The sequence below is a fragment of the Propithecus coquereli genome, unplaced genomic scaffold (assembly GCF_000956105.1).
Source record: "Propithecus coquereli isolate 6110/MARCELLA unplaced genomic scaffold, Pcoq_1.0 Scaffold120, whole genome shotgun sequence".
In the NCBI taxonomy this organism is placed as follows: Eukaryota; Metazoa; Chordata; class Mammalia; order Primates; family Indriidae; genus Propithecus; species Propithecus coquereli.
Window position 1 is genome coordinate 1,367,311 of NW_012136081.1, and position 13,339 is coordinate 1,380,649.

Below are 13,339 nucleotides of genomic sequence, written 5' to 3' on the forward strand. Positions count from 1 at the left end.
GGGCCCTGGGTAAAGGTGACGCAGGCAGCAGCCTGTACTGGAGCGCCCCCCAGGCCGTGAAGGGCGATGGGCGCTGGCCTGTGGTCGGGAGACTGTCCTGCCCCTGACTCGTCCTGGACAAGTCCCGTCCTCTCCGGGCCTCAGTTTCCTCATCTGTAAAATGAGGAGGTTGGACTCAATGACTTCCAAGGACCCTTCTCACTCTCAAATTATAGGTGTATGTCAGAAACCCAGGCCAGACACACTTTTTTTTCCAGGGAGCAGTCACATGAGCCCTCGCTATCTTACACACGCAGCCACGGAGACCTTGAGGTATTCCTAGGCTGGGAAGAGATGTTGGGGCCCTGAAGAGACTGGTGTGAAACCATTTATCCCCAGGGCTATATCCCCAACATGTCCTGGCAATGTCAGCATGTGTGTACCTGACTCGTGGAACAGGTCCATGGGGCGCCGTCCTGAGCCAGAGGAACCAGAAACTGTTCCAAGTGACAACAGTGGGCTTGGTGGTCTGGAACAGGGGGCAGTGGGTTCACCTTACCCTGATTCCCTGGGATTGGAAAGCAGCTCTGGCTCCTGGCACAGCCCAATCTTCAGTGTTGGAACCAGCTCTTTGCTGCTCCTCCAGGACCAACATGGCCCCACAGAGCCCATTACAACTGCCTTGCTGATGTGACCTAAGGGCTGGAGGAGGCGCAGATGTGCACTGCAGAGAAGAGTGTGCAGCAGGGGCAGGTGTCTCCCTCCGGTTCTCAGCTCTGGGACCCTCAGACCAGGACTCAGTGGCTCCGTGGCCTCCCAGAACCAGCTGTGTTACCAAAAACTCAGCACTTCTCCAGGAGGCCAAATCAGAAGAACAAGGGCAAGTGGTTTGACGGGAAGGAAAGAGAAGTTTATTACTTTGCCAGTAAAGGAGGAGCAATAGCAGACCTTCTCGTCTCAAAATCCAAATTTTCCTGGACATAAGCAGAAATACAAAGCTTTTAAAGGGAGGGCCCCTCAGTTCTAGGCTACTGTGGTTAACTATACTAATCGTCCCATCTCTGCCAAAGACAAAGCCTGTGACCTCCGCCAGCCACCCGCCTGGGGGGCAGGTGCTGCCTGGGATGGCCAAGTTATCTCTTTTAAAAAAGGACTTAACCTGCCTCAGTGATGCAGGACAGGCCACAGTTCCCAAAAAGAGTAGGGGAAGTTTTAAAGAGACAGAAAAAAAATTTTTTTTCTTCAGGCCCTTCCTTCTGTTCCTTCTGTTCACTCAGCCAGAGCGAAGTGGGAACATAGTTCAGTGTTGTTGGGTGCTTGCTGGGTGCAGGGCCTGTGCCAGGTCAGGGGGTGGAGACCGAAGTGAGATACAGTCCCTGCCCTTGGGAAATGTACGTTAGGGTTTCACTGGGGAGTGGAGGAAGAGGGCAGAGAGAAAGAAGCCCAGGAGAACAGCATATTTAAAACTACAGAGGATGACAGTATTGCCTTAAAAGCTACAAAATGCTACAAGCAGGAAGAGGAGGGTCCTCAATTCCTGTGTGCTGGCTGCTGAGCCAGGCCCTTTCCTGGGTGTTCCCTCATGTCATCCTCATGTGTCCTGCGAGTGGAAATAAGAGCATTAGCAGCTACTGTATATGTGCCAGCCACTGTTCTAAGTGCTTTAATCCTTATAACACAGTAAGAGATGAGTTTTATATCTCTGTTTTATGAATGAGAAAACAGGATTGGAAAGATTAAATAAAAAGGCTGACATCTGCCAGTGTGTGTGGTGGCGGCGGAGAGGCTGGAACCGGGGTCTAACTGAGGGGGGCCTTGGAGGAGAGCTGGAAGGCTGAGTAGTGTGCCAGCTGGCAGGGTGGGGAAGGAAAGGCATTCCAGGTAGCCACAGATGCATGGTTAGGACCAGGAAAGACCCTGCTGCATAGGAGCACAGCAGGTGGGGTGCACCAAGGCTGGGACCCTGAAACCCAGGGTGAAGGGTATAGGGCAGGTTTTTCAGGCAGTGAGGACGTCTTAGAGGTTGTGAGCTAGAGAGTGACGAGGCAAGAGCTCTGCTGTGCCAAGCGTGGGGGAGCTTCTCTTCTGCAATGCTCTAGGGAAGTGGGAATGAGGGTCTCTCTTGAGCAGGGGTGGGCGGTGAGATTGGAGGAGAGAATGGGGCCCATTCTGGAGTGAGGGAGGAGGGGCCCTGCAGCCTTTAGAGCCGAGGAGGCTCAGACGTTGGCAGTTAGCCGGCCCAGTGCCCTACTCTGACAAACAATAAAGGACCCCAAGTCTCACACAAGGGGTTGCCCAATGCCACTCAGGAAGAGAACAAGAGGCAGAATTAGGACTGCAGCCAACCCACCATGAGGCCAGGCCTTGGGATGGTCTTTAGGGTGGCCCAAAGAGCCCTAGGCAGTTCTAGGGGCAGGAGATCGGAGATGATACCCTGCCTTCTAGAACCTGCCACCCACATGAGATAGTAGTCACAGAGAGAGAGGAGGGTGAGCAGGACTGGGCCTTGGCATCTGATAGGAAACTAACAGCTTCAACGAGATCTGGAGGGGAGGGTGGGGGTACTGTTGGACTTTTATGTTCTCAGGGCCCTTTGGCAATGCCAGGAGAGGACCAAAACCCCAGGGCTGGCCACTGATGCCACTCCCTGACTTTTCCATTCGTTCGTTCGCTCAATATTTGTTATTTTTTAGAGACAGAATATTTATTGAGTGCCCACCCTGTGCCACCCACTATTCTAAGCCTTTGAGATACATTAGTGAGCAAAACAGCCAGAGATCCCTGCCTGGCAGATGGGGATACATCACGGGTCAGAGGGGATGAGTGTGATGGGAGGAAGAAGAGGAAGAGCCAGGTGCTGACTGCTGGGGGGCGGGGCAGACTGCAACGTTGTGGTGGGGGGGCGCTCACCGAGGAGCAGGTGAGGGGGGTTGAGGTGGGCAGGCTGAGAGTGTCCAGGAAGAGGGAACAGCCAGTGCTAGGCCCAGAGTCAGGAGGCCAGGGGTGGCTGGATGTGAGGTCAGAGGAGAATGGGCGGTGCCTGCGGCTCCGTGAGCCTAGGAAGGATTTCAGTTTTGGCTTTGAGCGGGACCGGCCCTTGCAGAGAGACACAGGACTCTTTACGTCGCCAAGCCCTCATCTTTCCCCTGGGAAAGAAGAGGCCTAGGCAGGCTGTCTTTGACTCACACACGGGAGTTGTAAACAACTCTGGGAGAACAGCTTCCGGCCTGGTGAGTCACTCCTGGGAGCGGCTCCTCCCGGGCTGTGCCCCAGCCTGTGTCCCCGCTGCCCTGGCTGGGGCAGCTACCCCATGCCACAGGCAACTGTGGGCTGGGCCTGCCCCCTGGTGGCTATGCGCCATCCCCACTGGCCTGCGGGCCTGGGTGGGTGGAGGCGGGGTAAGGCGGCCTGGCAATTGTTGTGAACACAGGAGGGGGGCTGGGCTAGGATGGGCCGGCAAGGCCTCCCCGTCACTGACAGCTGAGGGCAGCCCTGGAGAGGCCTGACCAGGGAGCTGGGACCGGGTTGCCACCCCCAGCATCCTCATTGCTGGGGCTGGGGGATCAGACCTCTGTGGTTCCATCTGTCACCCCTGGCCTGTGAGATTCCCCGCTCTGCACACCCCCTCCAGTCTCAGGGTCACCAGAGTTGGCTGGCTCCCCTCTCCCAGTCATCACCCCAGGTCTGGGTACTAGGCCACTTCTCACCCTCCAGCCAGGGTTAAACATTAGCGGGAGGTTATCCACGTGTACGGGGCGGGCGAGGGGGAATTCAACCTTCACTGTCTCTCCGCTGCAGCTGCCGGTTCCCACGGAGCCCGGACGATGCCTGTGGAGGAGTTCGTGGCTGGCTGGGTCTCTGGTGAGACATTTTCTTTCCTTTTGTCACTTCCCACCCAGGTAGGTCACTTCCTGGGGAAGGTGGGTGACATGAGGTGCTGAGGCCAAAGTCTGAGTTCACCTGGAGCACCCCAGAGTTGGCTGTCCCCAGAGCCTCCTGAGAGTGGCGGGCAGAGAGAGGAGAGGAAGGCGTGGGGTGGGGAGAGGAGGTGCTGCTGGTACATCCAAGGCCTTGTTGCCTCCCGAGGGAGCACCCTGTGCCTCGAGCCCCCATCTCCAGGCCCACCCTGTGGAGGTCAGAAAGGAAGTTCACCTTTGACCTCACCTGCTATCCTGAGTTCCCTTTGGCCTCTGCCCCACCTGGCAAGGGGTTGCACTCCTGGCCCCTGAGGAGGGCTCCTGTGCTTGTGGACCCAGCCCAGCTTCTGGGTGACATTCCTCTTAGGAGGGAGGGACATTCTGAACCTGCCTCCTTCAGATGAGACCTCCTCCAAGCTCCAGAACCAGCCCCGCTGTGGAGGAGAAGACTAGGGCTGGGGAGTGGGGGGTGCCGAGGCCCTGTCCAAGGGCCAGCATGCCTCCCGAAAGGGCCCTCCAGCTCTGCCCTGCTGACCGGAGGCGCGGCCTGCTCTGGATCAAGGCAACAACCTTATGAATTGAAGGAAGGAACGAGTGAAGCTGGCAGGAGGCGGGAGCATTGGAGACTCGTCCAGAGTCCCACCATTCATAAGCAGCAGGACACTCGGGGGTTCACTCCCAGCCAAGGACACATGCGTCTTTGGTTGGCTCTTCACTTCTGGGTGTGTGTTCTCAGGTGGGCTGGGGCCTCACTCCCTGTCCCAATGCCTTCCAGCCCCGTGTGGACGGGGTAGGGGACAGCCGGAGTTTCTCTGGAGTCTGGCAGGAAGATGGCTGCACATGTCTGAGAAGGTCCTGCCCTCCTTCCTCCTGCCTAAATCCCTCTTTCCTTTCAGCACAGACTTGCGCCCTGGGCCTGGCATGAGGCCCATACTTACAGCATCTTCTTGTCACCACAGGAGCTCTGGGCTTGGTTCTGGGACACCCCTTTGATACTGTGAAGGTGAGTTTAGGAGACGCACCTGAAGAATGAAAGATCTCACCCAAACCAAATGTAAGGGTGCCCTGAGATCAGGCCTGGCTAGTGGAGGCTCTTCCTGCCTCTCCTGCCTCTGGCACGCTGCTCCTGGGCCAGAGGGAAGAGTGGGCTGCCCACCTGCCCCTCCACCCACCTGCTCTGTCCTCCCCATCCAGGTGCGGCTGCAGACCCAGACCACGTACCGGGGCATCATTGATTGCATGGTGAAGATTTACCGCCATGAGTCGGTGGGTGGCCTGCTTCTTTCGGGTAGGAGGCATCTGGGGTGTTTGGTACCAACTTCCTTCTCCTCCTCAGCAGGGCTTTGCTTCTGGAGGAGAGACAACCCAAGTCTGGGACCCTTGGGGGACTTGGTGGTAGCTTACCATCCCAAGAGTGGAGCCAAGGCCTTCCCCAGCCTCAGCCTGTCCCCACCTTGCTGTGGCAGGGCTCGGGAGTGGTTTCCAGCCAGAGATGGCCTTGCCAGGCCTGGAAAGGGCAAAGGGGAGGCCCCCCAGCACCTCCTCTAGTGTCGCTGTGTCTCCCTGCAGCTGCTGGGCTTCTTCAAGGGCATGAGCTTTCCCATCGCGAGCATAGCCCTGGTCAACTCCGTGCTGTTTGGGGTCTACAGCAACTCCCTGCTGGCACTCACTGCAACCTCCCACCAGGAGCGGTGGGCCCAGCCGCCCAGCTACACACACGTCTTCATAGCAGGCTGCACTGGGGGGTTCCTGCAGGTGAGAGGGCAGCGCATGGGCACATGGGCACAATGATGGTCAGCTCGATCTGTCCCATCCCATCCCCCTCCGGTGACCCACAGCTGTGGATGGGCAGGCCTTCCTTAGGGGAACGTGAGGCATGGCTCTGATGACCTGGCCTGACTGTGCTGTGGCCTTCCAGGCTGCAGGTGCTGGGGCTGGGGAGCAGTGCCAGGAGGATGCCATGGAGAAGCAGCCATGCCCCACTCTCAGGCTGTCAGGGCTTGCCCACCTCCCGGGGCATCTGCCAGCCCCAGAGCTATGGGAATACCACTCCCCAGCAGACCTTAGACCCTGGAGAGCTGCTGGGTCCAGCAGAGCTGTGAGCCCAGCCCCTCTGGCCTGGTCCTGATGTGGTCCTGGCACGTCTCCACCCTACCCAGCGCAGCCCTTTGCCTGCAGGGCGAGGGTGGCAGCTACCTGGGAGACAGCTCTCGTGGGAGAGGTCTGGGGTATCCATCATTAAGTCACTCCAGTCATTTGGTTTTGGTCTTTGTTCTCAGCACCGTAGAGCTAGGGTTGTTGGGGAGGGTGGAGGAAAGAGGGACCTGTAGGCACCAATGGGAACAGAGCTGAGTGGGGCCTCTGAGCTTAGAGAGGCAGAGGGATGAGCACGCGGCTCCTTCTCGCACCCCAGCCGGGCACCTGGGTCACCTCTATTGGCTGTCAGCCCTGACGCCCCTGACATACTTCATGCGGCAGAGAGCAAGGACAAAGGACAAAGTCGGGTTGCTCATTCAAATGAATTAATGATTAATGAGATTAATGGCTTTTCTTCTGCCCATTTTTGTACAAGGCGCATGCCTACATTTTTTCTAAGCCCCAAGACCTGCAACCCCCCCAAAACAAGGAAGAGAACTGAGACCCTGGGCTATGAGGCTGATCCAGGCCCAGCCAGGCCCGGTTGTAGGCTGCCCTCCCCTGCAGCTCTGTGGCAAACAGAGCCTGGACGGTCAGGGCCGCTGATGGGGCTGGGGGCCAACTGGAGCCTGGGTTTCCATTTAACAGGGTCTTGGCACAAAAATATGTTTTAATGTGGAGGAGGCAAGAAGAGGCAGGGATTGACATCCTCTGATGGGCACAGACATTGCCTTGGACTTGGCTGAGGCTGACCTGGCCAAACAGTGAAGTAGGGTCTGGTGCTCCATCTCCCCCACATGGGCGCCATCTGCCACCCTGCCTTTGGCCAGCCCTTCCTCACCCCCAGGAGCCCAGGGCTCAGGAGAACACCCCCCAGGGAAGCCCTCAGCACAGCCCTGCCACCAGGCTCTAAAGGCAGCACCAAGGTCGCGTCTCACATTGAATGGTCCCCAACCCGTGGGCCAGTCCCCAAGCCACTAACCTCCCAGCCCCGGGGGGGAAGTAAAAAAAGACTCAGCTTGTCACACTCTAAAGACCACTGCCAGAGGTGACTGCCGGCCCCCTCTGCCATCAGCCGTCTCTTGGACTGAGGAACTGAGCTCATGTACCTTTAACAAAACACACACAAAGCAAAAACCACATCCACGCCCAAACCCCCCCAGCGGTGTGCTAACCTCAGCCTGGACCTCCATTCTCACCTGGACTTCAACAGTGACCTTGACCTAGTCACATCCCTGACTCAAACCTTAGACCCCGCATGGTCTCCGTCCACATCCCCCAGCACCAACCCTCACCCAGGGCCCAGTCGCAATACCGACCCAGATCTGTGTCCCATCTGCTGCAAGGCACCTCCCTTCCACCTAGACAGGGCTGGGGAGATGCCAGTGGGGTGCAGGAAGCCAGTCGTGCTGGGCTTTAGGGAGGCCAGAAATGAACCCCCGCTCCTGGAAAGAGTCCAGGCTTGGTCCCGAGTCCCGGGTGCCTGCCAGGCGAGTTCGGCACTGTTGCATGAGGAGGGGGCAGTGCTGCTTGCTGACAGAGGCCTGATGCTAAGGGAGGTGGCCTGTCCCCATTGCATGCAGACGTCCTGGCCCATGCCCAGCCGTGTATGCGAGAGGCTGCATGCTGGCAGCAGGAGCCAACATGGCTCCTCTGGGAAGGTGCTGCCCTCTGCCCTTCCCCTGCCTCTGCTTAACATAAGCCAATGGTTCCCAGCCCAAAGCCCCACCCAGGGCATTCACGTTTCCTTCCCCACAGGCCTACTTCCTGGCCCCTTTTGATCTCATCAAAGTCCGGCTACAAAACCAGACAGAGCCGAGGGCCCAGCTGGGGGGCCCCCCACCCCGGTACCGGGGACCCATGCACTGTGCAGCCTCCATCTTCCAGAAGGAGGGGCCCCGGGGGCTGTTCCAAGGAGCCTGGGCCCTGACACTGAGGGACACCCCTACAATGGGAATCTACTTTGTCACCTATGAAGTGCTGTGTCGCCAGTGTACACCAGAGGGCCAGAATCCTAGTAAGTAGAGCAGCATGAGGGTGGGGGACGGAGAGGTGTAGGTCGCCGGTGGGCTGGACTGTGAAGGCTGGGGAGGGGGACTGAGCACTGGGGACTGGGGAGATGCTCGGTTCCAGGTCTGACCCTACCTGGGCTCCCTCTGCCCCAGGCTCAGCCACAGTGCTTGTGGCAGGGGGCTTTGCCGGCATCACGTCCTGGGTCGCAGCCACGCCCTTAGACGTGATCAAGTCCCGGATGCAGATGGACGGGCTGAAGCGGAGGGCGTACCAGGGTGTGCTGGACTGCATGGTGAGCAGCGTCCGGCAGGAAGGCCTGGGGGTCTTCTTCCGGGGCATCACCATCAACAGTGCCCGTGCCTTTCCTGTCAACGCTGTCACCTTCCTCAGCTACGAATATCTCCTACGCTGGTGGGGATGAGCCTGGCCGTGCGATGCCAGTAGCTCCCTGGCAGGCCCAGCGCCCGCCTGCCAGTTTGAGATGGAGCTGAAATCTCAACCAATTTGGAAGCATAGTTTGTAATTCAAACGCATGAGGCTCAGCTCTTCTGAATCAAGGCACCTCCCAGCGGCCCAGACTGGGCTGTGGAGACACCAGGAAGCCAGTGGTGCTGGGCTCAGCCTCCGTGAAGTCGTGAAGCAGAGAGCAGGGCTCACGCAGCCTGGCCAGCGTGCTAAGCGCCGCAGTCCCCGCGCCTCCTGAAGAGCTCTGGAGGCTCTGCCGCTGGCACCATCCCAGCCCTGCTGCCTCCACCTCCCCTTTCAAACCGTGCCCTTCTGCGACTCAGAATCCTTTGGAGGCTCCCACCACGCTCAGGAAAAAGCCCAAACCCCTCCACCACCAGGGCCCTCCTGCCCACGAGGCTTTGCTATCCCTTAGTGGCTTCCCGGACCCCGAACAAGCTGTGTTCTGTCATCACCCTGGCCTGGAAGGCTTATTCCCTCCTGACCAGCAGTGTGCAGTGCCTGGCTGACCCCATTCTTCTCCAAGACCCAGGCTGAGCACTGTCCCCTGGAGTCCTTCCTCGGCTCCTCCCCCAAGCCCAGGCTGGCTTTGGGGTTCAGACACCTCGCTCACATTCCTGGATCATGGTGCTGCCTGCGCTTCCTTGGAGTTGTTGGTTCGCTTCTCGACTTCCCCACCGGACCGTGGTGAGCTCCCCTAGGTGGGAGTTGTACTCCTGAGCGTTCCCCAGCACGTGTCCAATAAATGCTCGTTAAGTGAAGTGCCCATTGCACTCCGGGCCATCTCACCCCACTCCGGTTGCAAACACCTGCTTCCCTGGGCCCGCCGCACACACCTGTCCACTGAACCTCCCAGGCCCTGATTGCCTGCCCTGACCTGTCTTGAGGTGATCTGCCATGGAGTGGTGCCAGAAGTTGGGGTGTCTGCCTTGCCCACCCCTAGCCGATGGCACTTGTTTGCCCATCTCAATTGCTAAGTGGGAACAGAGAGCCAGCTGAGAGGGTTATTTTAATGACAATAAAGCTGAGGTTAGTTTGTACCCACTAATGTCCCAATCTGGTCTGAGGTCAACCTGAGTCTACCTCATGGTGACCTGGATTCCTGAAGTTACTGCCGTTTACCAGGAACTCCCTACAGAAACTATGGCAGTATTATCGTCACAGTCTACAGAGCAGGCAGCCTCGGCTCAGAGACATTATGTGGCTCGTCCCAGGCTACAGAGCTAGTAAGTCACGTGACTTGCCTGGATGCATCCAAGCCCCCAACTCCAGCGCCCCGCTGCTTTGCTTCTCTGCTCTGCCTGGGCACTGTGGCTGTCTCCCACGTGACACCTAAGTTCAGATTCCCTTGGGCTGGAACTGCCGGGACCAGCTCCCTTCCTGTGCTCATCGGAGCTCTCCTTGCCCGGATGGCGTGCCGCAGACTGCTGGAGACAAAGATGGGGAAGAAGGGGCTAAAGATATTTTTATTTTATTTTTTATTTTTTTAGAGACAGGGTCTTCCTCTGTCGCCCAGGCTGGAGTGCAGTGGCGGGATCCTAGCTCACTGCAGCTTCAAACTCCTGGGCTCAAGCAATCCTCCTGTCTCAGCCTCCTGAGTAGCTGGGATGACAGATGTGCCTCACCATGCCCGGCTCATTTTATTTTTTATTTTTTGTAGAGATGAGGTCTTGCTATGTTGCCCAGGCGGGTCTTGAACTCCTGGCCTCAAGTGATCCTCCCACCTTGGCCTCCCAATGAAGATATTTCTAAAATCTAGATGTTTTCCCCATAATACTCTGAAATAAAATTTTAAAAAAAGAAAGTGGATCTTTCCCCAGTCAAGCGTTCAGATGATAGCGGCTCAGGCCAACATCATGACTGCAACCTTGTGGGAGACCCTGAGCCATAACTACCCAGCTTAGCCATTCCAGACTTCTGGACCTTAAAAACTATGTAAGACAATAAATGTTTATTGTTCAAAAAGGAAATTATTCACACGATGGGTAAAGCAGCCCAGTACATTAAATTCTCCCATTTCCCCCCTCATTGTCCTCTGCCACTGAATTATGGGCTTCAGAAAGAAAAAACAAAAGTGCACTACAATGTATAAAATCTGAAATGGAAGCTTTAAGGTTGGAGGGGGGACAAAAAGATACAATAAAAGCCAAAGAATAACTAGTTACTCACTGAGATAACATTCCCAGCATTCTCTTAAACACTGTGTCTCCTTCCTTTCTCTTTTTCCCAGCCAAAAAGAAAAGAAAAGAAACACGTATCACCATTAGAGGTGTCAGATATTTATAGCTCTTACCTTAAACCCCAGCTTGCTTGCTTTTCTGCCTTCATCTGGTTTAACTAAGTGGCTTTACTTGACTAAACTCTTAGGAAGGTGGAAGGAGGGGCCACGAGATGCCTCTAGGCTCCAAAGAGAGGAACCAAAGTGACTGGCTTTGGGAGAGAGAGCTCCTGGGAAAGCCAAACAGCAGTAAGGGTAATGGAATTTTCTGGATTTAAGTATATAAAGCTACATTTCATAGCGTTTTGCTAGAGGCTAATCCTGAGTGATGATGCTCCCAAATAATTTGCTCAACTGTTCATTCATCTCATTTTAATCCTGGTTCCTGATCGTTTAAAGATGTCATTAAACAAGACGTATGAGAGGCCGTTGTTTGGACTGAGCTCCTACACTGGGTCCAGTAGACAATGGAGTCACTTGTGCTAGGTGTCACGCATAATCAAATTGAATTTTGAAACAGGCCAGTTTTCTAAAAAATAGGAAATTCACAGCAAATAGAAGTGGCCCCTGTACCTAAGCCAGCGTAGTAAGGAAGTCCCGTCTGTGTTAACCCTGTACGTGAAATATTAGCAAGTCTGAAACGACCGATCTGCTTTTGTTCCCTGTTTCTGCTTTCTTCACCTCTTTTCTGCCTATAAAACCAACGCCCTCTGCTCAGCTTATTGGAACACCTAATCTTTTTTAAAGAATGAAACATTGCCCAATTCTACAGTCATTAATAAAAGCCAATTAAATCTTTAAACCAAAAAAATAATCTAGATGTTTTTAAATCAGCAGGGTGTCATAAGATGCATGTGAAATTGCTTAAAAATTTAACGGACGTTATTCAAGATCGCCATTACTTTTGAGAACTAAGAAAAAATAGAAGAAACCCCTAAGAAGTAGAAAACAAACAGTGAACTTGCTTTGAGGTTACAGGGGGTGATGTCTGAGGGCCACCCGTAAAGAGCTTACAACTTGGGCGAACTATTATATGGTGTCTCACTGGACTCGTGTTGACAAATGTCATACTTACAGTAGTGACCACAACTGGAGAAATTCCAGGAGACTGTGTAGTGACACTACAGCTACATGTGCGGGGAAAGCAGGGAATGACCCGGCCTGGGGATGATTCTGGCTTAAATAACTTTCACCAGACTCACAACAGCTGAGCTAAGAGGATTCACTCTGTAAATGGGACTCAGTTGGCGTCTCCAGCCTGCCCAGGCTCCTGAGCTCCTGGTCGTGGATCCTGGGGCGTCCCAAGGCACCTGAGTGTCCCCAGCCCACCCCTGCTGCAGTGCTGGGGCAGGCACGCCCTCTGCTTCCGCGGCCAGGTGCCTCAGAGCAGTGCTCCCTCTCCCACTTCCGCACCAAAGGAGCCCCTAACTCCTGTTAAACTTGCTTTTAAAGCTTTTATGGGGCCCATTCCCCCTTTTTTCAATCCTAATAGCACAGCCCTGGTCCTCTCCCGAATCTGGACAAGTAATGTAACTTTTTGAAATGCAGTTCTGATCAAGTCACCCCACTCCCCAGTGGCTTCCTGTCACTCTGCAGAATCGGGGCCTGCAGGGCTCCCTCCCACCGCAGGACGTTTACACATGGTCTCCTCACTGCTGTCAGCTGTCGGTTCAGTACCCCAGCTGGGAGACCTTCCTCAGCACCTCTGCCTAGGGCAGGTTCCTTTGGTTTATGCCAGTTGTTCAGAATCCCTGGAGGGTTTGTTAAAATGCAGATTGCTGGGTCCACCCTGAAGTTTTTGATTCAGTAGGTTTGGGGAGGGCCCGGGAATTTGCCTTTCACTAAATTCACAGATGCTGCCGACTCTGCAGGTGCGGGCCACACGTTGAGAACCACTGGCTTGTGCTTTCACGTCATCTCCCTTCCTCGGTCAGCAATGACACACTCTCGTTTGTGGGACTCTTTGGTCATGTCTGTTTCTCCTCTAAACTGTGAGCTCCATGAAGCAGAGACCCTGCCTGGATTGCTCATCACCAAAACCGGAGCTGGTATACAGAGGTGCTCAATAAATAGTTGAACAAATGAGTGAATGAATAAATGAAGAAAAGAAGACTGGTCTTCTTTTTTTTTTTTTTTTGAGACAGAGTCTCACTGTGTTGCCCAGGCTAGAGTGCCATGGCTTCATCCTAGCTCACAGCAACCTCAAACTCCTGGGCTCAAGCGATTCTCCTGCCTCAGCCTCCCGAGTAGCTGGGACTACAGGCATGCGCCACCATGCCCGGCTAATTTTTTTCTATATATTTTTAGTTGTCTGATTAATTTCTTTCTAATTTTTAGTAGAGACGGGGTCTCGCTCTTGCTCAGGCTGGTTTTGAACTCCTGAGCTCAAACAATCCGCCCGCCTTGGCCTCCCAGAGAGCTAGGATTTACAGGCGTGAGCCACCGCGCCGGGCCAAGACTGGTCTTCTTGACTTCCTCTCTGGCAGCCTGGTGCTCTAGATTTTACGTAGAGCCCTCCTACTAGAAACCAATCAGATTCAAGATCAATTATAATAAATGTAATTTTAAAACCATTGCTAACTTTACAAGAAGTAAGAGAACTTCCGAAGGA

At 55.1% G+C, this 13,339-nt stretch overlaps 1 protein-coding gene across 3 annotated transcripts; it reads left to right on the forward strand.

Annotated features, from left to right (window-relative positions):
• The first annotated feature begins 3,803 nt into the window (after window positions 1–3,803).
• SLC25A45 (solute carrier family 25, member 45) lies at window positions 3,804–9,273 on the forward strand. 3 transcript variants are annotated; one of them, XM_012665350.1, is made up of 6 exons: window positions 3,804–3,840; window positions 4,856–4,899; window positions 5,091–5,162; window positions 5,466–5,651; window positions 7,791–8,049; window positions 8,198–9,273. In XM_012665350.1, the coding sequence occupies exons 1-6, from the start codon at window positions 3,804–3,806 to the stop codon at window positions 8,464–8,466; spliced, it is 867 nt and encodes a 288-aa protein (XP_012520804.1). In that variant the 3' UTR covers window positions 8,467–9,273. The 3 variants fall into 3 exon arrangements, with proteins under 3 accessions (XP_012520804.1, XP_012520806.1, XP_012520805.1); XM_012665352.1 differs by lacking the exon at window positions 5,466–5,651; XM_012665351.1 differs by lacking the exon at window positions 5,091–5,162.
• Window positions 9,274–13,339: the final 4,066 nt, after the last annotated feature.